The sequence below is a fragment of the Tamandua tetradactyla genome, chromosome 2 (assembly GCF_023851605.1).
Source record: "Tamandua tetradactyla isolate mTamTet1 chromosome 2, mTamTet1.pri, whole genome shotgun sequence".
NCBI lineage: Eukaryota > Metazoa > Chordata > Mammalia > Pilosa > Myrmecophagidae > Tamandua > Tamandua tetradactyla.
In genome coordinates, this window is record NC_135328.1 from 180,922,569 (window position 1) to 180,948,096 (window position 25,528).

The window sequence follows — 25,528 nt, forward strand, 5'->3', positions numbered from 1 at the left end:
CCCTGCCCTTTTTTTAAGCAAATTGGAATATTTAATAATCAAAATAAGATCATAGGCTATAACAAGCAAAGTAAAATGTCTGTCAATAGTTTTAATTACAGTATAAACAATATAAATAAAACATCATTGAGTTATCATGAAAAAAACTTGCTGAAGAAGATAACATAAAAACAACCCCCCAAAATCATCTCTGAATAAAGCCCACACTGCTCCATCCATTGTCTATGCATCGCTATTTACAGAAATGGAAAGAAAGAAAATATGTTAAAAAATGTAGGCCATGGTTAGGTCTTCCCTGCTCCCACCTAGAAATGTGAAAAGTTGTTACCTTTGACCTGTTTTGGCTCCCTTTCAGAAACACACCTCGAGGCAAGAAGAGAACTCAATCCAAAACTGGAAGAATAGGCAAGTCATTGAAAGCAGATGGGAGGTGGAGGGGCAGGGGGCTGCCTGGGGCAGGAGCACTGCTTCCCAGAATCCACAATCTGTTCATGTGGCTGGTGCTGTTGCCTCTTCCAAACCCACCCTCCTCAGTCTACTGGGATCTGCACCCAAGCTCAACAGATGTTGCACAAAGGATACCCATTCCCTTCCTGTGGCTCTGCACAGACTGCATTGTATGAAAAATCTTCCCCAGTGTTCAAGCACTCAGAGCTGGGGAGGGGCTGCAACCTCAAGAAGTGGATATGTTCTAGATACAAAATCCCCATCTGGGAAGAGGGAAGGAAAACTGTAATGTTCAAATTTTTGAGAAGGAATTCTTTCTAAAATCAAGGTGCAGGTTACTTTTCCCCCTTCTCTATTGCCATGAAACAGTTTCTAATTGTGGCCCATACTTTGCTCAGGTCTGATGTGGACCCCCGACAGTCATGGTGGGAAAACTGCTGGGACCCTGGGGTGGGGTGGATGGTCACATGCTCATGAGAGTATAAGGGAGACCAAGCTCTCCAGACTGGCTGCAGCTTATGGTACCCTTGGTACATTCTGTGGATTTATTTCTGCTCTCATTTCTATTCCCTTGGTGTATACGTTTATCCTTTATGCCAGTACCATACTGTTTTAACTATCGTTCCTTTTTAGTATTTTTAAAATCAGGAAATGTGAGTCCTCTTTTGTTCACCTGTATCCCACTGCCTAGCTCAGTGTGGGGTGCTGTGCCCTTGTTTCCCTGGAGACTATCTACACACTTACCTTTCCTGTGTGTCCTTTCAGGTTTGAGATGTTCTCTAGGCTTGTGGTAGTAAAAATGTGAATCACATTTCCATTGACTGCAGCAAACAGGTGACCTCCATTGCTAAAGCAACACTACAGAGAAACAGAATAAAACAGGAATGAAAAAAGGACATGAACAATCTAATTTGAAGTACAGTCAAGAACAGCTTTTCCTAAAGAGTTCAGGCTGAAATTATGTGTGCAGTGGAGCGGGAAGAAGGTACAAGCAGGACTAACATTTTCAATACTCTCATAGCTCATACTGGCCAAGATGCTGACACTACCATGTGCACTAATCATTAAGTTGCTTGGATAGCAACAGATTAGGGGGTATTCATTTAGTCTTTAAAAGGACCACTTCAGAGTTGGGGAAAGAATTCCTAGAATCATTTTCTTTTTTCTGTAAGCCAGCTCTGGGTGAAATTTGATGGGCTGCTCATTGCCTTGCCTCTCAACGTTGATGATTGTGTTTCCAACCTTGCCTTCCCAGTTGTGACTCTGATTGTGACATTACTTCTTTTTTGATACTTCTCTTTCTTAAATACTAGTCACAGAGAAAACTCATGACAGGCGGAATCTCATATGGTTGGTGTTTAACAAAATATTTTGGTAGTCATAAGAAAAAGGATATAGAACCATATACTCATTAGTTTGGTTGGAGAATGTGATGTTTTCTTCTTTTTTAAAGCCATAAAGTTCTGTAAGACAGATTTTGGTCCCAGTTTCCCTAGAGTTGTTTAGCTCTTGATATTTTGACCCTGGGTTTCCAAGGAACTGGACCTTTGTCTCCATTACCTCTTTGCATCCTCTGACAGAGTATTCTTTGAAAGAACGTATGTCATCAATGAGTAGATTCATAAGGCGTAATTTGTCAGCAAACCCGACTACAATGTAGTGTCCAGATGGGTGAAGACTGACTGTAAATGCCTCTTCTTGGTATTCCTTATATAGTTCTAGAGTACTGCAAAAAAAAAAAAAAATCGATTAGTGAATTGTAAAACTAGCCTGCTAAATCTCTTGAGTTCTCTACTGTATCTGTATACATTATTTGAGGCACTTTATTGCTTGCAGTTATTAGTTTACCATCCCTTCGTTCTAGATCTTGGTTATTTGAAGACAGTGTCTGGCAAATAGGAGGACTGATCAAGAGGTTGTCTTGTGATGATGTAGATGTTGAAGACAATAGCTCTATTTAGATTCCAGAAATCACATGTATCATACAATATTCTCAGCAGAGCCCCAGAGTTGAATACAAGAGCAATGAAAACTGCATGGAGCGATCTAGGATCAGAGATATTTAGGGAAGCTGCACCAGAAGGATAAAAGCACTAGGGAGTTGAGAGTAGATGGCGTCAGTGATGAGAATAAAGTAGAGGCATCAATGATCTGGTGAGTTCCATGAGGCAAAAAGCAGATCTAGTGGGAGGGAGGGAATAGGAGAGCTGAAAGGACACAGAAGGTTATATAAGAAAGGTGAGATATCACAGTGCCTTTTATTGTCCCTGGTGTCTAGCCTAGTATCTGGCATGGTAAGCATTTGATACGTCACAAAGTAAGTGTCTAGCTCTCACTTGAGTGAAAAACAGTTGAATGACTTGTTTTAAAAAACTTTTTCTCCAACTGAAGACTTCTGATTAAATATGAAAAAACTAAACAAAATAATTCATATTAACAAAATTTAACAACCCAAATCCAGCATACCACAGCGGCGAAGCCTTTCATTCCTTACTTTGATTCATAATTCCAGATGCGAACAGATCGATCCAGAGAACAGGTGGCAATGAGAGGTTTGCGGATGCAGGTAGCTAGACCAGTGATGGCTGCTGAATGTAATGGGTACATCATATACTCAAAGTGAGCAGGTTCCCCCTGGAGAGATCATACAGAATGAGATCCAGCAGAGTGTGCAAAAGGCTGGCTATGCATTTCAACTCTAATTAATACCCATGAACATTAATCATCCTGGGTATACAGTAAGTCAACTGTGGGAAAAGTGTTTTATATTATGCATGTTTTCCTATGCCACTATTATTTTGAAACATTATTTTAATGGCAACAAAATATTTTACTCTAGGGATATCAAAACATTTAATTTAACCTTTCCTCTACTGTTGGAATACTTAAGTGGTCTCTAATTTTTGTTATTTAGGAATAACACTCGACATAGAAATCATTGTGTATCTCTCCAATTATGTCCTTGGGATACATTTCTACAAGTGGAATAATAGGTAAAATAGTATGAATGCTTTTGAGAATTTTAATAAGTACTTCCACATGTCTCCCCAAAGATACTGTATTAATTATACTACCACCAGTAGCAAGTGAGACTTGGGTGGATCGGTTTTAAATTGAAATGCATCCTATTGCACTGGTTCTGTAGGTTCCCAATGTCTGCTGTCATCAGAGGCATCATCCCTGGGACACCTGAATGAGGTATGATAACTGGGAAATGCAGTGACATGGTTTGTTCACAACCAAGACAAAAGCTGAGGTACAATTCCTTCAAACTCCAGTCCTCCCCCACCGATAAATGTGTCCACATCCACCTGGTCCTTCTCTTCTGTCTCAGAGGAAGAGGTGACCATGGCTGTGCTGGTTGGGGGTGGGCAGGCTTATATTAATCCCATTCTTCTCCACCTCTTATTCCTTCTTTCTTCAATATCTTCAACATCTCTATCTCTACTAGCACATTCCTATTACTTTCTAAATACACTCAAATTTCTCTGATCTTAAAACCACAGCAATTCTATCTTTCCCCTCTCTTTTCTGCACCTCTACCTGACTAGTTGTGTAATGATGATAACCAGATATTATTACTAGTTTTATTTAAAATGCATGACCGCAAGCCTCCAAATGACATTTAACACTTGCCTAGTAATTCTATTATATTTTTCAATTAATCCACTTTCTTACTCCAAGATTACTACCTCATATTTCATATCTTTTATTCTCTCTTTTCAAACCTCCCAAACATTCTTCCTCCCTTTCCCATTTCTAACTCTCATCTGATGACCCTGCTTCATATTTCTTTGATTTTGAATTTTTGTTTTATTTATTTTCATATCTCAGGAGCAGAGTTGCAGACTATCATAATTAATTCATGCAAGGCATTATTTTTTTTAATTTTTTAAATTGTATAATATATATACAAAACAAACAAAGAAAAAAGCAATAGTTTTCAAAGCACTCTTCAACTAGTAGTTGCAAGACAGATCCCAGAGTTTGTCATGGGCTACCATATGATCCTCTCAGATTTTTCCTTCTAGCTGCTCCAGAATATAGGAGGCTAGAAGGAACAAATATCTTTTATCATCATAATAGACTTTTTTTATGTGTGAAAAATAACATATATACAAAAAGCAATAGATTTCAAAGCACAGCACTACAATTAGTTGTAGAACAGATTTTAGAGTTTGGTATGGGTCACAATTTCACAATTTTAGGTTTCTACTTCTAGCTGCTCTGTGATACTGGAGACTAAAAGAGATATCAATTTAATGATTTAGCAATCACAATTCATTTCTTAAATCCTATCTTCTCTGTACAATTCTACCCTCACCTTTGATCTTTTCATCCCTCTCTTTAGGGGTATTTGGGCTATGACCATTCTACATTTTTCATGTTGGAAGGGTATGTCACTATATGGGGTAGAGAGATGGAACTAGCTGATGTTCTGGAGAGGCTGGGCCCTCTAGATTTCAGTACCTATCTGGTCCAGGGACCCATCTGGAGGTGGTAGGTTTCTGGAAAGTTACTCTAGTGCACGGAATGTTTGTAGAATCTTATATATTGCCCTAGGTGTTCTTTAGGATTGGCTGAAATGGTCTTGGCAAATTATGATAGGTAACAATGTCTAACTGAAGGTTGTGTAAGAGCAACCTCCAGAGTAGCCTCTCGACTCTATTTGAACTCTCTGCCACTGATACTTTATTAGTTACACTTCTTTTCTGCCTTTTGGTCAGGATGGCATTGTTGATCCCACGGTAAGGCAATATTATTTTATGTTTCTTTCCTTTCTTCCTCAATTCTCAGTCCTGTTCCTACCTTATGATAGGCACCAACTAATGGATTCCATGTATGTTCTTGAATATATACATATATATTATATTTCTGTAAATGGCATTGTGCTTCAGATCTCATTTTGCATTTTTACTTTTCTCTCTCAACACTCTACTTTTAAGGAACATTTACATTGTAATATGTATAATTTATTGCTTCTAACATCTGTTTAGTATTCTATAATATATATCCAACTATTTAAAAACATTTTTTTCCCAACTATTTTACTTCTCTCTTATCCCAAGAATGATCCCTGGATTGTCTTCACCTCCCCATTGCTACAAATGCTAAGGTGAGTTTATCTGCACATATTCTCTAGTAGAGCTCTGTGATGGAATTCCTGGAATTTATCCACTGGATAATAAGGTACCTACATTCTCTATTTAATGAGGAACTATCAGTGGCTCTCTAGAACGGCTGTACCAGTTTAGATCACCACATTAGGATGACCATTATCACATGTCCCCAGCAGTCTTTGATACTATCTGATTTTCTAAGTTTTGCTAAGCCAATGCTTATAAAGAACCATCTCAGAGTGGTTTTAATTTGCATTTTTCTACTCAGTAGTAAAGTTGAGCATCTCTACATATACTTGGGAAGCCTTTTGGGCCTCCATTTTTGGAGAACACCAATTTACAGGTTTTTTTTCAATTTTCTATTGGGAGTTTTGTGTTTTACTATCTGTTTTGCTCACTTTAGCTATTAATCCCTTGCAGATTTTAAACTTTGCAAAATATTTTATTGCTATTCATGGCTTAATATGGTCTATTAAGTCTTTCATTGAACAGAAATCCTTAATTTTGAATGTAGTAAAATTTAGCAATTCTCTCCTATGGTTGTGCTTTTGTGATCTAGTTTAAGAATTTTTTTTCCATTTCAAAATTAGTCTCTTACAGTTCCTTCTATTAGCATTATTTAGGATTTTATTGTTTACTGTTAGATTTTTATTTTGTCTGAAGGTCACCTTTGTATATGAGAGATAAGGATCCAACTTTGTTTCTCTCTATACTGTGAGCTTGTTTTCCTAACCTAACTGACCACCCAATTCACTCTTCCCCCAATGACTCGTGATATCAACTTTGTAATATATCAGTCTCACATATGTACAAAGGTCTGTTTGGGAGCTCTCTACTCTGTTTTATTGGTTTCTGTTTCTTTGCTAGTAGCACACTGTTTTTATAATCATAGTTTTGTAGGATATTTTAATATTTGGAGGTTGAGTGCCCTTTCCATGTTCTTCTTTATCAGAATTATTTACAGTCATTTCCTCCCACACAAATTTTGGAATAAGTTGGGTAAATTCTTCAATAATTTCTGCTTAAATTTTATTGGAATTGAATTGAATTTATAGATTAATTTAGAGAGAAGTGACATCTTCATAACGTAAAATTATACCATTCATGAATGTGTACAACTCTTCATATATTCAGTTCCTCTTTAATGTTCTTTAATAGAGTTTTATATTTTCTCCATAAAAGACTTGTGCATTCTTTGTGAGGGTTCTTAAATATTTTAGAGTTGTGATGCTACTTTTTTTTATTAATTAAAAAAAATTAACTAACGCAACATTTAGAAATCATTCCATTCTACATATGCAATCAGTAATTCTTAATATCATCATATAGATGTATGATCATCATTTCTTAGTACATTTGCATGTGATGCTACTTTTAATGGTATCATATTTTTATTATATTTTCTATTTGGTTCTTGCTGATGTAGCAAAATATTAATTCTCTTAAGTTGATATTGCATCTGACAATCTTGTTGAATGTTCTCATCAGTATTAATCACCTAGTGGTTGTGATGGCTGGATTCAGGTATCAACTTGGCCAAGTGATGGTACCCAGTTGTCTGGTCAGGTAAGCACTGGCCTAACTATTACTACAAGGATATTTTGTGGCTGGTTGATTAACCAGAAGGCTGGTTTATTAAATCATCAGTCAGTTGACTGTATCTGTGGCTGATTCATCTATGATCAACTATGGGGGTGTCTTCCACACTGAGAGAATCTAATCTGTTGGATTTAACCCAATCAGTTGAAGACATCTAAGGGGGAAGAGAGAATTTCCATTGTTTCTTCAGTCAGTCAGCCTCTCCCATGGAGTTCATCAAGGACCTTCATTGGACTTCCCAGTCTTGCAGCCTGCCTTACAAATTTTGAACTCTCGCATCCCCATGGTTGTGTGAGATACCTTTATAAATCTCATATTTACAGATAACTCCCATGGGCTCTGTTTCTCTAGAGAACCCTGACTAATACAGCTTGGTACCGGGAATGGTTCTTGATAAGCAGATCTTTTTTTTACAACTGGTTTTCTACTCTGATTAGACTCAAAGGCACTAATAACTCTGTTTTCAATAATCAAGATGGCACTAACAGCCCATGGCATGAGCTGGCAATACGGACATGCAAAATATCACCATTTGATTCTCCTAATCATACTCATATACAAGGGAAGGCTCTGGGTGACAATGTTTTTGACATCTTAACAGAGTTTGCTGAGTTAAGAGGTATAATGATGTTGGCTGGTTGTTCTTAGCATGCTGGATAGAGTTTTGAGGGAAAGGGATGAGCTGAAGGCTTCAAATTTGCAACTTAAATGCCATATGAAAGATGTAAAAGTTTCTATGTGTGCCCTGAAAGAAAATCTTATTTCCTGTGGTTGCCAACTTAAGATCTTTGAAAACTAGACCCAGCCTTATTGTGCAAGTAGCAGATTTATAATGTCGACTAAATTTTCAACCTTGCAGGTATCTGCTGTTAAAGTAAGGGCTTTGATTGGAAAAGAATGGAATCCTGAAACTTGGGAAGGGGACATATGGGTTGATAATGATGGCAGTGGGGACATGGAAATCCTGGATTCTGCTGAATCTTTGCTAGACAGACCTGTAATGGTCTGCCCTGAGAAAATAGCTGCCCCACCTCCAGTCTGCCCTGAGAAAATAGCCACCCAATCTCCAGTCTGGGCCTGAGGAGGCAGTTTTCCAACCTCTACCTGCCTTGAGGAAACAGCTTCCCAGCCTCCAGTCAGCTCTGAGGAGTCTGCCATCTAACCTCCACCTAATGGATTCATTATTCAGTGCCGGCTAAACCCGTAACCACTTTCCATGGGGAAATAGCCCTCACTCCTTTGCCTGGAGAGATGAATCCTGTTTTAAACAGAGGAAACTGCAATGGAATGTCCTGAGTGTGACTTGAAAGACACTTCTAATTCTTTTCCTGACCCACCCTCACCACCCCACTTTCCTTCAGGACCTATAACTAGAGTAAAAGCCCAACAGGCCCTGAAAGGTGAAGTACAAAGTGTGACCCATGAGGATGTGTGCTATACTCCAAAAGAAGTGCATGAGTTTTCCAATTTATACTGATAGAAGAAAGGGGAATTTGTGAGGGAATGGATATTAGGGGTGTGGAATAAAAGTGGAAGGAATATAAAGTTGGAACAGACTGTATTTATTGATATGGACCCATTAAGCAGAGATTCTGCATTCCATGTTGTACCGCGAGGGGTTGAAGGGTATTAAGACTTTGTTTGGGTGGTTGAAACACAGATCAAGAGGTGGCCGACATTACCTGCAGTTGAAATGCCAGAACTGCCAAGGTATGTACAGTAATGTAGCTGAGGGGACCCAAAGGCTTAGAGAGACTGAAATGTTAGAGTGGATTTATCATGGGAGACCTTCTCACATACCCCAGGAATGTCCAGAGGACACACCATTAACCAGGACTTTGAGGAATAAATTTGTGATGCTTGCACCATCATCCCTGAAGAGATCTGTAGTCACTCTTCTCTGTATATCAGATATTACTGTGGAACTGCTGTCACTGAGTTGGAATCCTTAAACATAATGGGGATGATTGGATCCCAAGTTGGCAGAAGTCACATGGCAACAGTTAATCACCACAGACAAGGAAGGCATGGCTACCATAATGGACAGCAGACTCAAAGCAGCAGTCAAAATACTCTGACTAGCAGAGACTTATGGCATTGGCTAGTAGATCATGGGGTACCTAAAGTAAAATGGATGGGCAGTCTACTAAATTCTTGTTTGAATTGTTTAAGCAGAGAGGTTCTAGGTCAAGTGATCAAAAGTCTAACAACTTGAATTACAAAACAGATAGTCATGGCCCCTTAATTCTCAGACTTGGGACAGTTTACAGACCCAGAGCCCCTTGAATGAGGGTGAGGTATCCATGGGGAAGGACCTTTTTATACTGCCCAAAATTTACACTGTTAACCTTCCTCCCAGTCTTCCCCAAGAAGACCTACGGCTTTTTACCAAGGTAACTAGGAAAAGGAAAAAGGAAATGAACAGATTACTAGAAACTGTCTCAGGAGTGAAACTAATTCCAGGAGATCTAAAATGTTACTCTGGTCCACCAGTCACAGTTGGGGCTTATGAAGGCCAGGTAATTGACGGAGTTTTAGTGTGGTCCATCTCATAGTGGGTCCAGGTACCCACTGGACCCATTCTGTGATTATTTGCCAAGTTCTGGAATGCATAATTGGAACTGACATACTCAGCAACTAGCTAAATCCCCACACTGGTTCCCTGACTCATGCAGTGAGGGCTATTATAGTAGGAAAGGCCAAGTGGAAGCAACAGAACTGTCCCCTACCTAGCAAAATAGTAAATCAGAAGCAATACCAGATTCCCGGAGGGACTATAGAGATCAGTGCCACTCTTAAAGACTTGAAGGTTTCAGGGGTAGTGATTCCCACCAGATTCCCATTTAACTCTCATATTTAGTATGTGCAGGGAACAATGGGTCTTGGAGAGTGACAGTGGGGATTATCATAAATTTAGCCAGGTGATGACTCCAGTTGCAGCTGCTGTTCCAGATGCAGTATCAGTGCTTGAGCAAAACAACAAACACATCCCTTGGTACCTGGTATGCAGCTATTGATCTGGCAAACGCTTTTTTCTCAATAGTTGTTAGTAAGGACCACCAGAAACACTCTGCTTTCAGCTGGCAAGGCCAACAGTGTACCTTCATTGCCCTATCTCAGGAGTATATCAACTCTTCAGTCCTATGTCATAATCTTGTCATCAGAGACCTTGATCATTTCTCCCTCCCACAAGACATCACACTGATTCATTATATTAATGATATCATGTTGATTAGACCTAGTAAGAACTGGCAACTATTCTAGACTTATTGGTAAGGCATTTATGTGTCAGGGGATGGGAGGTAAATCCACAAAAAATACAAAGGCCTTCCACCTTAAGTGAAATTTCTAGGTGTCCAGTGGCGTGGGGCATGACGAGATAGCTCTTCTAAGGTGAAGTAAAAGCTGCTGCATATGTCCCCTCCTATGACCAAAAAGATACACAATACCTAGTTGGCCTCTTTGGATTTTGGAGACAACATAGCCCTCATTTGAGTTTGCTATTTGGCCCATTTACTGAGTGACCAAAAAAGCTGCTAGTTTTGAATGGGGCCTGGAAAGAGGAGGCTCTGCAATAGGTCCAGGCTGTTGTGCAAGCTGCTCTGCCACTTTGGCCATATAATCCAGCAGATCCAATGGTGGTGGAAGTGTCAGTGGCAAATAAGGATGCTGTCTGGAGCCTTTGGTAGGCCCCTATAGGAGAATCACAATAAAAGCCCATAGGATTTTAGAGTAAAGCCTTACCATGTTCTGCAGATAACTGCTCTCCTTTTGAGAAACAGCTTTTGGCCTGTACTTGGCCTGAGACTGAATGCTTAACCATGGGCCACCAAGTTACCATGAAACCTGAGTTGAATATCATGAGCTGACTTTTGTCTGACTCACCAAACCATAAAGTTGAGCATGCACAGCCACATGCCATCATAAAATGGAAATGGTACATAAGAGATAGGGCTCTATCGGGTCATGCAGGTACAAGTAACACATGAGGAAGTGGCCCAAATGCCCACATCTCCTACTCCTGCCATATTACCCAGCCCAGAGCTGTAGCCTCTTGGGGAGTTCCTTACAATCAGTTGATTGAGGAAGAAAACACTCTGGCCTGGTTCACAGATGGTTCTTCATGATATGTGGGTACCACCCAAAAGTGGATAGCTGCAGCACTACAACCTCTTTCTGGAATGTCCCTGAAGGCAGTGATGAGGGGTAATCTTCCCAGTGGGCAGAACTTTAAGCAGTATATTTGGTTGTTCATTTTGCTTGGAAGGAGAACTGGCCAGAAGGTGCATTTGTATACTGACTCATGGGCTGTTGCTAATGGTTTGGCTGGATGGTCAGGGACTTGGAAAGAGCATGATTGGAAGATTGGAGACAAAGAAGTCTGGGGAAGAGGTATGTGAACACCTCTTCGGTGTGGACAAAAAACCTGAAGATATTTTTGTCATATATGAATGCTTGCCAGAGGGTAATGTCACAGAGGAATGTTTTAATGAAGTGGATAAGATGACCCATTCTGTGGATACCAGTCATCTTCTTTCTCCAGCCACTCCTGTCATTGCCCAAAGAGCTCATGAACAAATTGGACATGGTGGTAGAGATGGAGGTTATGCTTGGACTCAGCAACATGGACTTCCACTCACCAAGGCTGACCTAGCTATGGGAATACCCAATCTGCCAGTAGCTGAGACGCACACTCAGACCCCATATGGCACGATTCCCTGAGGTGATCAGCTGCTATCTGGTGGCAGGTGTGGTAGTTAGATTCAGGTGTCAACTTTGCCAGATGAAGATGTCTAGTTCTACTGCTGTGGACATGAGCCAATGGCATGTGAACCTCATCTGTTGCTGATTACATCTGCAGTCGTCTAGGAGGTGTGCCTGCTGCAATGAATGATGTTTGATTTTATTGACTGGTGCTTAAATGAGACAGCACAACATGGTATGGCCCAAGCAGTTCAGATACCTCATCTCAGCACTCACAGCTCAGCCCAGTTCTTTGGAGGTGCAGAAAGAAATCACCCCGGGGAAAGTTGTGGGAACCCAGAGATCTGGAGAGAAGGCCAACAGAAATCACCCTGTGCCTTCCAATGTAAGAAAGAACCTCAGATGAAAGTTAGCTGCCTTTCCTCTGAAGAACTATACATTAACCAAATAAATCCCCTTTTATTGAAAGCCAATCAGGTGTCAACTTGGCCAGGTGATGGTTCCCAGTTGTCTGATCAGGCAAGCACTGGTCTACTCATTACTGTAGGGATTTTCATGGCTGGTTAATAAACCAGAAGGCTGATTTATTAAATGATCAGTCAGTTGATTGTAACTGTGGCTGATCATATCTGTAATCAACCAAGGGAGTGTCATCTACAAGGAGAGAACCTAATCAGTTGGATTTAACTCAATCAGTTGAAGACGTTTAAGGGCGAAGAGAGAATTTTCATTGTTTCTTCAGTCTGCCAGTCTCTCCTGTGGAGTTTGCTGAGGGTCTTCATCAGAATTGCAAGCCTTGCAGCCTGCTTACAGATTTTGGACTCTTGCATCCCTGTTGTGTGAGACAATTTTATAAATCTCATATTTACAGATATCTCCTATTGGTTCTATTTCTCTAGAGTACTCTAATGCACTGATCCACTGGATTTTTCTATATAAATTATATCATTTGCATGATATTATTACTAGTTTATTTCTTTACTTTTGATACTTAAACATTTTTATTCTTACTCATTTCTTTTTTTTTTTTTTCTTCATATTATTGTTATGGCCAGGACATCCAGTATTACGCCAAATTGACAATGAGTCATGAGCCCAAACTTAAGGAAATGAATACTGAGTTTCTCAGTTAAATTATATGTTTGTTACAGATTTGGGAACTTTTGTCAAGTTAAGGATATTCTATTCCTGGATTTCTAACAGCTGAAATTTATAAAATATTCTTCCTGCATTTATATAACATATGAAAATGGGTTCCTTGAAGCTGTGCAACCAGTTAGCCTGTGGCAATCCGGTATATTTATCCCTCCTTTAGTAGCTTTACTGATAAATTGAATTATACTAATACATTTTCTGTTGCAACCTAAAGGTCTTCTCAAAAAAAAGAGTGGAGGTTATGGTACAAAACAATTGGGAGATTAATAGATTCAATGAAGATACAGGCTAAACTTTAGGCATGCTAGTTTTCGGGAGAGAAATGGAAAAAGAGACAGTTGTTAGGAGTCTCCTGGGATCACAACAGATCTCAGACACTGACCTTGGGAACTATCCCTTCAAAGAAAGCCTGAATTTGATAGAATCATACTGTGAATAGGGCTTTGTTGAAAGCAATAGAGCAGTTGGTAGGTTAGTGATTAGAGGTGCTAATAGCTGGGTGTGATAGGGAAAGACAGACAAAGAGAGTTCTGCCAAAACAACTGTCATCCAAGGTAACTTGGGTATATCCACATCTGTGCACCCTGAAGAACATCATCAGAAACTTTACCCTGCATAGGGTGGGGTGGTGGGATTGGCATCATTAAAATAATTCAGCAAGCCATTAAACAACTAAACAAGCAAATAACAACAGAGGGCCAGTACCCAAAGTTGTTACAACATATTATTTAAAATGTCCAATTTTCAACAAAAATTACAAAACATGCTAAGAATCAGGAAAGTATGACCCACAATCCAGAAAAAAAACAGGCAACAGAAACTGCCTGTAAGACTTCTGGTAAGATGGCAGAGAGGATTGGTTGAATTCAACCTTGCTCCATGCAACAATGAGAGATAGTGATATAAAAATGACCGGGACAGTAGTTCCAGGGTATGTGATCATGGAAGGTCTTCTATCCTGTAAAGGGAGGCCTTGGGTAGAAAACTAGAGAAATTGTGATGGAGGGAACAGGGTAAATGTGCTTGGTCACGACTCTGCTTACCCCCACAGCTGGCTTGGGAAGGTTTTCCCTTTGGCTCCATAGCTGGGAGCTAATGTGGCAAACATGGAAGGTAACAGATGTGCTTTTCCTGTGCACAGAGTCTACTTAGTCAAGGTATAGTGTCTACTTCCCACCCTGGTGCTATACTGCTGTGGGCAACTGTTTTTTTTTTTTTTGGCATGGACTTGGGAGCCCTTCTCTGAGGAGTCGGGGGAGACATGGAATATGCTGGTCTGACACCCAGGACCCAAACAAGTAAGAGACCTATTTGGGTCCTGGGGCTGTTTACCTCCCCCCACCCTCAGAGGTCCGAAGACTGCAGGTGTGTGCAGATGGAAAACTGCCATCTGCTGGGGAGAAGAGGCAAGTCCAGTCTGACAAAGTGTGTGTCTGCCTTGCTCTCAGATAAAGCGCTAAGTAGAACTGCAATCTCTCCTTGGGTTTAGGGACTTGGTTTCATGGGGAAAGGCTGATAAACCAAATTCAGAAGGGGATCTTCAAAGCTAATACAAGTAGATACAAAATCTTAGACAAGGGAAGGAAACAAATCTGCAAGATAACCTTATTAAGACATAATGCCCCATCTGTCACAGAAGATCATAAAGCATGTGAAGATCCAGGCAGATATGCCTCATCTAAATGACAAGATTAAATCATCTGAGAAGAAACAGAATTTGGAATGATTAATTAAGGTTGTTCATAATGACATAAAGAATATCAAGAAGACGCTGGAGAAGCACAAAGAATTTGAAAGAATAAATAGAAAAATAAATGTCACAGAGATGAAAGATAGTATAGACCCAAATTAGAAATATATTAGAGAGGCAAAAGTCTCCCTGCCAGCCTAGGAGATGACTCCCAGGGATGAATCTGGTCCTGGCGCTGTGGGAACAACTATGCCATCCTGATCAAAAGGGGGAATAGCAACGTAACAAATAAGGTATCAGTGGCTGAGAGAGTTCAAATAGAGTCAAGAGGTTACTGTGGAGGTCACTCTTGCAGAAACTTCAGTTACCTACCATAACTTGCCAAGCCCCAACCGAAATCATTCTTGCCAATCCTAAAGAATATCTAGGGTATTATATAAGATTCTAAATGATTCCATGTACTAGGGTAACTTTCCAGAAATGTACAATCTCCAGATGGGTACCTGGACCAGATAAAGTCCTGGAATGCAGAGGGGCGAGTCTCTCCAAAACATCAACTAGTTCCATCCCCTGTCCCATATTATTGACAGCTCCTTCCAACAGGGAAAAGTTAGAATGGGCATAGCCCAAATACCTCTAAAGAATGGGAGAAAGATCAAAGGTGATGGAATTAAACAGAGAAGATAGGGATTAAAAACCGAATAGGATTACTGAATCAGTATATTGATATTTCTTTAGTCTCCAGTATCTTAGAGAAGCTAGAAGTAAAAATCTAAAATTGTGGAACTGTAACCCATACCAAACTCTGAAATCTATTCTACAGCTAATTGTTGCGATGTGCTTTAAAACTTATTGCTTTTTTTATATATATGTATTTTCCACAAAAAAGAAAAAAAATTTCTTCTAGCCTCCAGTGTTTCGGAGCAGCTAGAAAAGGACAAATCTGAAATAGTGGAATGGTAACCCATAACAAATTCTGAAATCTGTCCTGTAACTACTTGTTAAAGTGTACTTTGAAAATCACTGCTTTTTCTTTCATTTCTTTGTATATATGTATACCAGTTTGAAAGTATTATGTACTCCAGAAAAGCCATGTTTTAATCTGGATCCAATCTTGTGGGAGCAACCATTTCTTTTAATCCCTATTCAGTAGTATAGATTGAAAACTTGATTAGATTATCTTCACAGAGATGTGACTCACACAATTGTGGATGTGACTTTTGATTACAAACAGATGCGACTCCACCCATTCCAGGTGTGTCTTGGTTAGTTTACTGGAATCCTTTCAAAGAGGAAACATTTTGGAGGGAGTCAGAAGTGACAGAGTCAACAGAGAGAGAGCCAACAAAAACTTAAGGGCTGACAGAGACAAGGATGTCTGGAGATGCTTGGAGCCCAGCAGACATTGCTGTGTACATTCCCATGAGATGTTCAGCAAGCCAGAACCTGGAGAGAGCCAAGGGAAGCCAAGAGATGAAAGCCAGAAAAGTAAAGTGAGGACCCCCCACATGGACAGAGACTGAAGGAAACCGAGCCCAGGAGCAAGGGATCAGCTGATGCCAGCCATATGATGTCCAACTGACAAAGGTGTTTCTGATTCATCAGCCTTTCTGGAGTAAAGGTAATCTGTTGTTGGTGCCTTAATTTGGACCCATTTGCTTTCTTTGAAACGTAAACTTGTAATGTATTAAATTCCCCTTTTAAAAAGCCACTCCAGTTCTGGTATATCGCATTCTGGCAGCTTGCAAACTAACACAATATGTTATATTTAGCAATAAAAAAACATTTAAAAAGTATATTAAAGACTCATGTAGACTTCAAGAGACAGAAGAGAGAATAAGTTAATTAGGAGACAGGACAATTGAATCTGAATGTTCAAAAGAACAAACGACAAGAAAAATGAAAATGATAGACAACATGAAGTGTGAAACATACAAATATAAGAATTTTTGGTGTCTCAGAAAGAGGAAAGAAGTAGGAAGCCTAGTTGAAGGTAAAATGGGGGAAAATGTTCCAACCCTTATAAAAGACATAAACAATGAAACCAGACAAGCCCAACAAATCCCAAACAGAATGAATCCAAATAGGCTTATTCCAAGACACATACTTATCAGAATGTCAAATCTTTAAGAGAAGCAAAAAGTCATGAAAGCAGCAAGACAAAAGAGTTTTATTACATAAAAGGGAAACTATATAAGACTGAGCTCAGAACCTAACAGGCACCATGGAGACGAGAAGGCAGTGGTATGACATATTTAAGATCCTGAACAAGAAACACTGTCAGCCAAGAACTCTTTTATCCTATCAAGTTGTCCTGCAAAACCGAGGGAGAGATTAAAATCTTTACAGATAAACAATGACTGTAGGAATTTGCTAACAAGAGACCTGCTTTACAAAAAAATATTAAAGGGAGCTCTGTCAACTGAGAAAAGACTAGAGAGGAAGGTCTGGAGGAGGGTACAGAATTGAAGAGTATTAGCAAGGGTAACTTACAGGATAAAAAGTGAGAGAGGGAAAAAAATATATAAATCTTACAAAAACTACTGGATAAAATGGTATACTCAAGAACTGCTTCTCAGTAATAATTTTGAATATTAACAGACTATACTCACCAACTAAAAGATAGATTGACAGAATGGATTTTTAAAAAATGATCTCTATATATGCTGCTCATAAGAGGTTATCTTAGCCCAGAGATACAAATAGATTGATAGTGAAGGCATGGAAATAGATGTTCTATGTAAGCTGTAACCAAAAGAAAGCATGAGTAGCTATAGTAATAATAGATAATATATATATTAAATATTATGATGTCATAAGAGATAAAATTTTCTTATATGAATTGTAAAAACATTTGTATCTTAATATTTTCCTGAAATAAAAAACAAGAAAATGTTTAGTAACATAGGTCATTAGTATAACAAAGTTAATATTTTTGACAATGTTCTTCTTGATATTTTGAGAATGTTCACAGTTTTGAAAGCTAATCAGATGGTATTTAAGTTGGTGTTTAATATTTAGAATTTAAGAAACTCTGGTATCTGTATTTGTAGATTTTTTCCTTTAATTTTAAATTGGCTAATGAAACTTGTTGTACAAACATAGGCTATACAGTGATTATTTGGACACTTAATTTGAATATGCTGTGCTGGTTTGAAAGGAAGTATGCCCCCTAAGAAAAGTCATGTTTTAATATAAATCCCATTTCTTAAAGGTAGAATAGTCTCTATTCAATGCTGTGTATTTGGGACTGTGATGGGATCATCTCCCTGGTTGATGAGATTTAGTTAAGAACGGTTGTTAAACTGGATTAGGGGATGATATGTCTCCACCCATCTGAGTGGGTCTTGATTAGTTTCTGAAGTCCTATAAAAGAGGAAACACTCAGAGATTGAGAGACTCAGAGAGAGCAGAGAATGCTGCAGCACCACGAAGCAGAGAGTCCACCAGCCAGCGACCTTTGGAGATGAAGAAGGAAAACGCCTCCCGGGGAGCTTCATGAAACAGGAAACCAGGAGACAAAGCTAGCAGATGATACCGTATTCGCCATGTGCCTGTCCAGCCGAGAGAGGAGCCCTGACTGCGTTCACCATGTGCCTTTCCAGATGAGAGAGAAACCCTGAACTTCATCGGCCTTCTTGAACCAAGGTATCTTTCCCTGGATGCCTTTGATTGGACTTTTCTATAGACTTGTTTTAATTCTCGGCCTTAGAACTGTAAACTAGCAACTCATTAAATTCCCCTTGTTAAAAGCCATTCCGTTTCTGGTATATTGCATTCCAGCAGCTAGCAAACTAGAACATATGCCTATGGGTAAGTGTTATAATTTGCTAGCTGCCAGAACGCAATATACCAGAAACAGAATGGCTTTTAAAAAAGGGGAATTTAATAAATTGCAAGTTCCCAGTTTATAGGCTGAGAAAATGTCCCAATTAAAGCAAGTCTATAGAAATGTCCAATCTAAGGTATCCAGGGAAAGATACCTTGGTTCAAGAAGGTCAGTGAAGTTCAGGGTTTTCTCTCAAATGGAAGGGCACATGGCAAACACGGTTAGAGTTTCTCTCTCATCTGTAAGGGCACATGGTGAACATGGTGTCATCTGCTAGCTTTCTCTCCTGGCTTCCTTTCTCATGAAGCTTCCCGTGAGGTGTTTTCCTTCTTCATCTCCAAAGGTCGCTGGCTTGTGGGCTCTCTGCTCCTCATGGCTATGTCATTCTTCTCTGCTCTCTCTGAATCTCTCATTCTCCAAAATGTTTCCTCTTTTATAGGACTCCAGTAAACCAATCAAGACCCACCCAAATGGGTGGAGACAGGCCTCCCCTAATCCAGTTTAACAACCACTCGATTGGGTTACATCTCCAGGGAGATAATCTAATTACAGATTCACACATGCAGCATTGAATAGGTATTATTCTGCCTTTATGAAATGAGATTTTGACTAAAACATGGCTTTTCTAGGGTCCATACATCCTTTCAAACCAGCACAGTAAGCTTAAGTGTATTGTTTGCTTTTTAAATAAAAATATTTAAGTACATTACAGCTAAAAAAAAAAAAACTGCTTGTGAGAGACCAGATGTTGGATTTAACAGAAAAAGGCTTTGCAGTAGCCACAGTAAATATGTTAAAAGAACTAAAGGAAATCAGGATTAAAGAAGTAATGGAAGGTATGTTGATAATATGACATCATATAGAGAATATCAATAAAGAGACAGAAATCATTAAACAGAACAAAATGGAGATTCTGAGATAGAAAGTGCAATAATTAAAATGAAAAATTCAATAAAGGGGTTCAACAGTAGATATGAACTGGTAGAAAAAGAATTAGTAAACTTGAAGATAAATTGCTGAAGTTTATTCTGCCTGAGGAACAGACAGAAAAAAGAATGAAGAGAATTATACCTAGCCTCAGAGAAAATGAGACACCATTAAGTGCACCAAACATATGCATAATGGGACTTTCAGGAAAAGAAGAGTGAGAGAAAGGAGTAGAAAAATATTTGAATATATAATGGCCAAAAACTTCCCAAATTTATGGAAAAACATTCATCTACACATACAGAAACTCAATTTATCTAGTAAGATAAATGCAAAGAAATGCATAAACAGATACATCATAGTTAAAATGTGGAAACCTAAAGACAAGGAGAAAATCTTGAAAGCAGCAAGAGAAAAATGACTCATCACTTACATAGAAGCTCTACTAAGCTTAACAGTTTGCTTTCTTAGCAGAAACAATGGAGACAGGAGGCAGTCAGTGTTCAAAGAAAAAACCAACCAAGGGTCATATATTGAGCAAAGCTATCTTTCAAAAATGAAGACAAAAACATTCTCAAATAAACAAATACTGAGAGAGTTTGTTGTTAGCAGACCACCTTACAAGAAATACTAAAGAAAGTTCTTCAGGCTAAAAAGCCAGTGAGTCTGACAGTAATTTGAATCTACACAAAAAACATAAAGTAAAGATAATTACATAATTATAAAAGCCATTATAAATGCACATTTGGTATCCCTTCTTTTTCTTCATCATCATCATCTCCTTCCTCTAACTGATTTAAAAAGCAATTGTATAAAACAATACACATACATACATATATAAATTACTATTGGGCCTATGACACATAGAAATGTAATTTAATTGCTAATAACAGCACAAAGATGGTCAGTGGGGAAAAAAAAGCTGTATTCGGCTAAGGAAATGAATCTGTTTGATAAAGTCCAAATTCTCAAGGACAAATGAAGAGAACCAGAAATTATAAATAAGTTTAATATAATAAAATCTATAAATATACAATTGTTCTCCTTTCTTAGCCTTCTTAAAAGACATAAAATTATTTAGAGCAATAATTATAAAAATGTATTGTTAGTTTGGTAGTGCTTACAGATGTAATATATAAAACAATAATACCACAAAAAGGAGAAAAGGGAATAGATCTATGTAGGAGTAATGTTTTCGCATCTCACAAGAATTAAGTTACTACAATCTGAAGCTGATAGTAATAAGTTAAGCTGTATATAGTAAGTCCTAGAGCAACCACTAAGGAAATAACTGAAAAAAAAAAAAGAAACATGAAAAGATAATGTGCTAGTTTTAAAATATGCACACCAGGGGCGGTGCAGTGGTGGCTCAGTGGGAGAATGCTCGCCTGCCCTGCTGGAGATCTGGGTTCGGTTCCTGGAGCCTGCCCATGTAAAAAAAAAATTAATTAAAAAAAACTATATATATAATACACAAACACTCTCACACACACACACACATATATATATAATGTACACCAGAAAAACCATGTTTTAACCCTGAACCAGTCTTTTGGGGGCAGCTGCTTCTTTGAATCCTGATTCAATACTGTAGGGCAGAAATTTTTGATTAGATTATCTTCATGGAGATGTGGCAGTCCTAATTGTAGGTATGGCTTTTTGATTAGATGGAGATGGGACTCCAGTAAACTTGATTAGTTCACTGGAGGACTTTAAAAGAGGAAACATTTTGGAGAGAGCTCAGAACAGAGACACAGATGTTTGGGGATGCCTGGACCCCAGCAGATGTTGCCACGTGTCTTCCTGTGAGATGTTAAGCAAATCAGAGCCTGGAGAGATCCAAGGGAAGCCAAGAGATGAAAGCCAGTCTCAGAGAAGCAAAGTGAGGCGCGCCCACAGGAATGGAGGCTGAAGGCAATGCAGACCAAGAGCAAGACCTCAGCAGATGCCAGTCATGTTCCTTTCCAGTTGACAGAGGTGTTCCTGATCCATTGGCCTTTTTTGAATTAAGGTATGCTTACCTGGGTGCCTTAATTTGGGCATTTTTATAGGTTTAGAACTGTAAACTTATAATTTATTAAATTCTCTTTTTAAAAGCTGTTCCATTTCTGGTATATCACACACTGGCAGCTTAACAAACTATTACAGAAAATAAAAGACATTAAAATGCTACATTAGAAAAAAATTTACCTAATGTAAAAGGAAGCAGTAAAGGAGGATGGATTAAGGACTAAAGAAGTTACGAAACAAAGAAAAAAAGGAAAATGGCAGCTATAAATCCTACTATACCAATAATATCATTAAATGTCAATGGATTAAATAATCCAAATCAAAAGGCAGAGACTATTAGATTTGATCAAAAAATACCAAACAAGCTCCTATTATAGGCTAAATAGAGGAGACATACTTTAGAGTCAAAGATACAGATAGATTGAAAGTAAAAGTTTGGAAAAAGACATATCATACAAACAGCAGCTAAAAAAAAAATGAAGTGGCTGTATTAGTATACAAAATAGACTTTCAAGCAATACCTCATATTCAGTAATGACAGACTAATTTGGCAGGAGATCAACAACAAACAGACGACTTGAACAACGATATAAACCAGATCTAACAGACATCTGTAGAACATTCCATGCAACAACAGAAGAATATATACTCTTCCCAAGTACACATAGTGCAATCACCAGGACAGACCATATGCTAGCTCATAAAACAAACCTCAGAATATTTAAACCCATAGAAATAATGTAAAGTATGTTCTGTCACCACAATGGAATGAAATTAGAAATTAATAAGAATAATTTGAGAAATTCATACATGTGTGGAAATTCAACAACACATCCCTAAACAGCTAATGGGTCAAAAAGAAATCATGAGAGAAACACCCATACAATGGAATTTTATTCAGCCATAAAAAGAAATGAAGTACTAATCCATGCTACAACATGGATGAACCTTGAAAACATTATGTTAAGTGAAAGAAGCCAATCACAAAAGACCATATATCAAATGATTCCATTGATATGAAATGTCTGGAATAGGAAAATCTATAAAGATAGGAAGTAAATTAGTGGTTGCCTCAGGTTGGGGATAAGGGGTTGGAGGAGGAAACTGATAGCTAAAGAGTACTGAGTTTCTTTTTGAGGTGATGAGAATGTTCTAAAATGGACAGTGGTAATCCTTATACATATCTGTGAATATCCCCCAAACCAATGAATTATACATTTGAAACAGGTGAACTGTATGGCATATGAATATAATGCAATCAAGTTATCATGAAATAAAAACACTGAGAGAGCTATGTTTAAAATTTCCCATTATGATTGTAGTCTATTTCTCCTTGTTGTTCTGCTAAATTCGGCTTTATATATTGCATGGTGACTTGTCCTCCATCAGGTACACATTCCCTGAACTGGAAGGAAGTGCTACCGGGAAGACTCACCTTGGTGATCTCTGTCAGAGACATGGTGATGCTGTAGAGTTGGTGCTTACTTGTGCTGGCAATCAGCGTTTCCTCTGAGGGGCTGAAGCACATGCAGAGAACATCCTGCTTGTCAGACTGACTCGGGTCATTGCTCTGCGGATCTATGGGGATCTGTCCAAGATGCAAAGCAGAGATCAGTAATATCCCCACACGGCCAGTGTGTCCTTGGGCTTTCACAGTTCTTTCATACTGTTAGCTTACAGGCTCCCAGACCAGGATGCTTTCTGGAGTCCTCCTCTGACAGGGAGAAGGGCTTGAGTCACCTCCTTTGGTGGCTTTTAAATATCACCATGTATTCACTGTTAAGTGATTAGTGGCTAAATACAAAATTCCTAGATGACTGACACTTTGCACAGGTATACTGAAAGGAGATGGTCTAGCCAGTTTTTAGAATGTCAGAATGAAAACCTTTTCCATGCCACATCCCCTTTGGAATTTTTTTCGAAGATTTCCATTGGAATAAAAACTCAAGAGGTGATGTCGCTGAATTAGTGGCACATGTAATAATTATCAATCAATGCATGTCAATTTGAGATCCACCACCCCAAAGCAACCAGTAGTGTAAATTCCATTCCTGCTCATCTGTGTGAAGTCCGGTGCACATGCTCACCTGGCACCAAGTACACCGGTATGCATCTCAGGGCAGGAGGGGGGTAAGGTGGAAGCCCTATCGATACGGTAGATGTCAGGGTGGAGAAAAGAGAGTGGGACTACAGTGGTTTAAAGCTGTATGCACCTGGAAAAAATATGTTCTCAAATCTAATTCATTCCTGTGGATATAAATCCATTGTAAGTACAAGATTTGATGAGGCTCTTTCAGTTAAGGTGTGACCCACCTCATTTAGGATGGGACTTAATCCTACTGCTGGAGTCTTCTATAAATGGAATGCATACAGAGAGGTTGGGAGAAAGCCATGGAAGCAAGAAGCTGAAATCAACGAAACCCAGAAGAGAAGGAAGAGACTAGCAGATGCTGCCATTTTGCCTTGCTTTGTGGCAGAGGAGCAGTAGCTGGTCTTCAAGAAGAAAGCATCGCCTTGATAATGACTTTATTTGGATATTCTCTTGGCCTTAAACTGTAAGCTAATAAATTCCCATTGTTTAAGCCTAACCATTTCATGATATATGCTTTAAGCAGCCTAGGACATTAAAGGGATATACAGCTGCTGCCAGTAGTCTCTAAGAAGGTCTACAGGTCCCAAGTAGACATTTTAAGATTAGATTTCCTTTTATTGATATTTACCTTCTTCCATTAACAACCAAATTTATTGTAAGGCTGGCCCTGTACACACCATTTCTGCTCCCTTTCCTAACTTGGCTTCCACTGCATTATTTAGTGAGTCTTTCTTCATGAAGATCAGAAATTCCTTATCAAAGAGAAAAGTCCCTGCTCAGTCCTTATCTTCTTGACTTTTCTAGAACTTGGAGCAGTGACAGCAGCATCCACTTGCCTGGGGTCTAGGACACTGTGTTCTTCTGATTCCCTTTCTTTGAAGTGCTTTTCTCCTATTAGCCCTTAACCCTTTTTAACGTAGCCAATTGCTGTGCTACACCAGGCTCTGGGAAGCCTTTCCTGATTCCCATGGGCTGATATTCTCTAAATACACTCATTGCACCTGGGAGCTCTTTCTGTTGTCATATTTATCACACCACGTAAAGTAGAATGGCAGCCCTCAGATGGAAGACTTTGTCTATTTTGTTCACTGCTATATCCCAATGCTTAGTACAATGCCTGTATGTGTTGGGAATGTTTGTGTTTCTTGTAATTTTTTTTTTTAATTAATAAAAAATAAAAAAAGAAAATGTAATAGCAGAAAAAATAATTACAATGATAAATAGTTAAAATAGTAAAAATAAAGCAGCAATTATGTGCCAGACACAATGCTAAGCACTATATATATATATATATATACACATACATACACTCATTAATCTTTTCTATTTGAAAATTTCTTTTTTAACAGATGAGAAAACAGGGACCCTGGGCAGCTAACTAAGGTGCTTAAGCCCTCACCCATAGGGTTTCTCTATTCACCTCCAGGCAAATGACTTCCAAACCCATTTCTGGCCTTGACATCACTCCCAAAGTCCAAATCCACATTTCCAACTGCTTTATTTTATTCTGGTCTTTGCTCAAATGTCAACTTCTTCAGTGAGGCCTCTCTGGACAGCTCTCTCCAGAATAGAACCCCCTGTTCACTCTCTGTCCTCTTCCTGGCTTTATTTTCTTCTCAGCATTGACCCCTATGTGACAGTCTGTCATACATTGGTTTGTCTGCTTGTTGACTGAATTCTAAGGCCCACAAGGGTAGGCTGAAAACTTCATACTGTATAATTCCAATTATATGTCATTCTGGAAAAGGCAAAAGTACAGAGACAGTAATAATTCAGTGGTTGCCAGGGATTCGGCGGTGTGGGGTGAGGAGAGAATAGGTGGAGAACAGGGCATTTTGGGGGCAGTGAAATTAGTCAGTATGATACTGAAATAGTGGATAGATGACATTACACGTTCATTAAAACCCAGATAACAGTACACACAAAGAGTAAGCCCTAATGTAAACTACTGATTT

General features: G+C 38.8%; 1 protein-coding gene across 1 annotated transcript in view; it reads right to left on the reverse strand.

Moving 5' to 3' along the window:
* Nucleotides 1-25,528, reverse strand: part of CFAP57 (cilia and flagella associated protein 57) — a 112,082-nt gene that overhangs the window by 71,320 nt on the left and 15,234 nt on the right. Inside the window, exons 6-9 of the mRNA XM_077149997.1 lie at nucleotides 22,917-23,069; nucleotides 2,942-3,081; nucleotides 2,008-2,173; nucleotides 1,192-1,305 (exon numbers count right to left, since the gene is read on the reverse strand). Of these exons, the coding sequence (XP_077006112.1) occupies nucleotides 1,192-1,305; nucleotides 2,008-2,173; nucleotides 2,942-3,081; nucleotides 22,917-23,069 (573 nt within the window). The remainder of the gene's footprint in view (nucleotides 1-1,191; nucleotides 1,306-2,007; nucleotides 2,174-2,941; nucleotides 3,082-22,916; nucleotides 23,070-25,528) is intronic.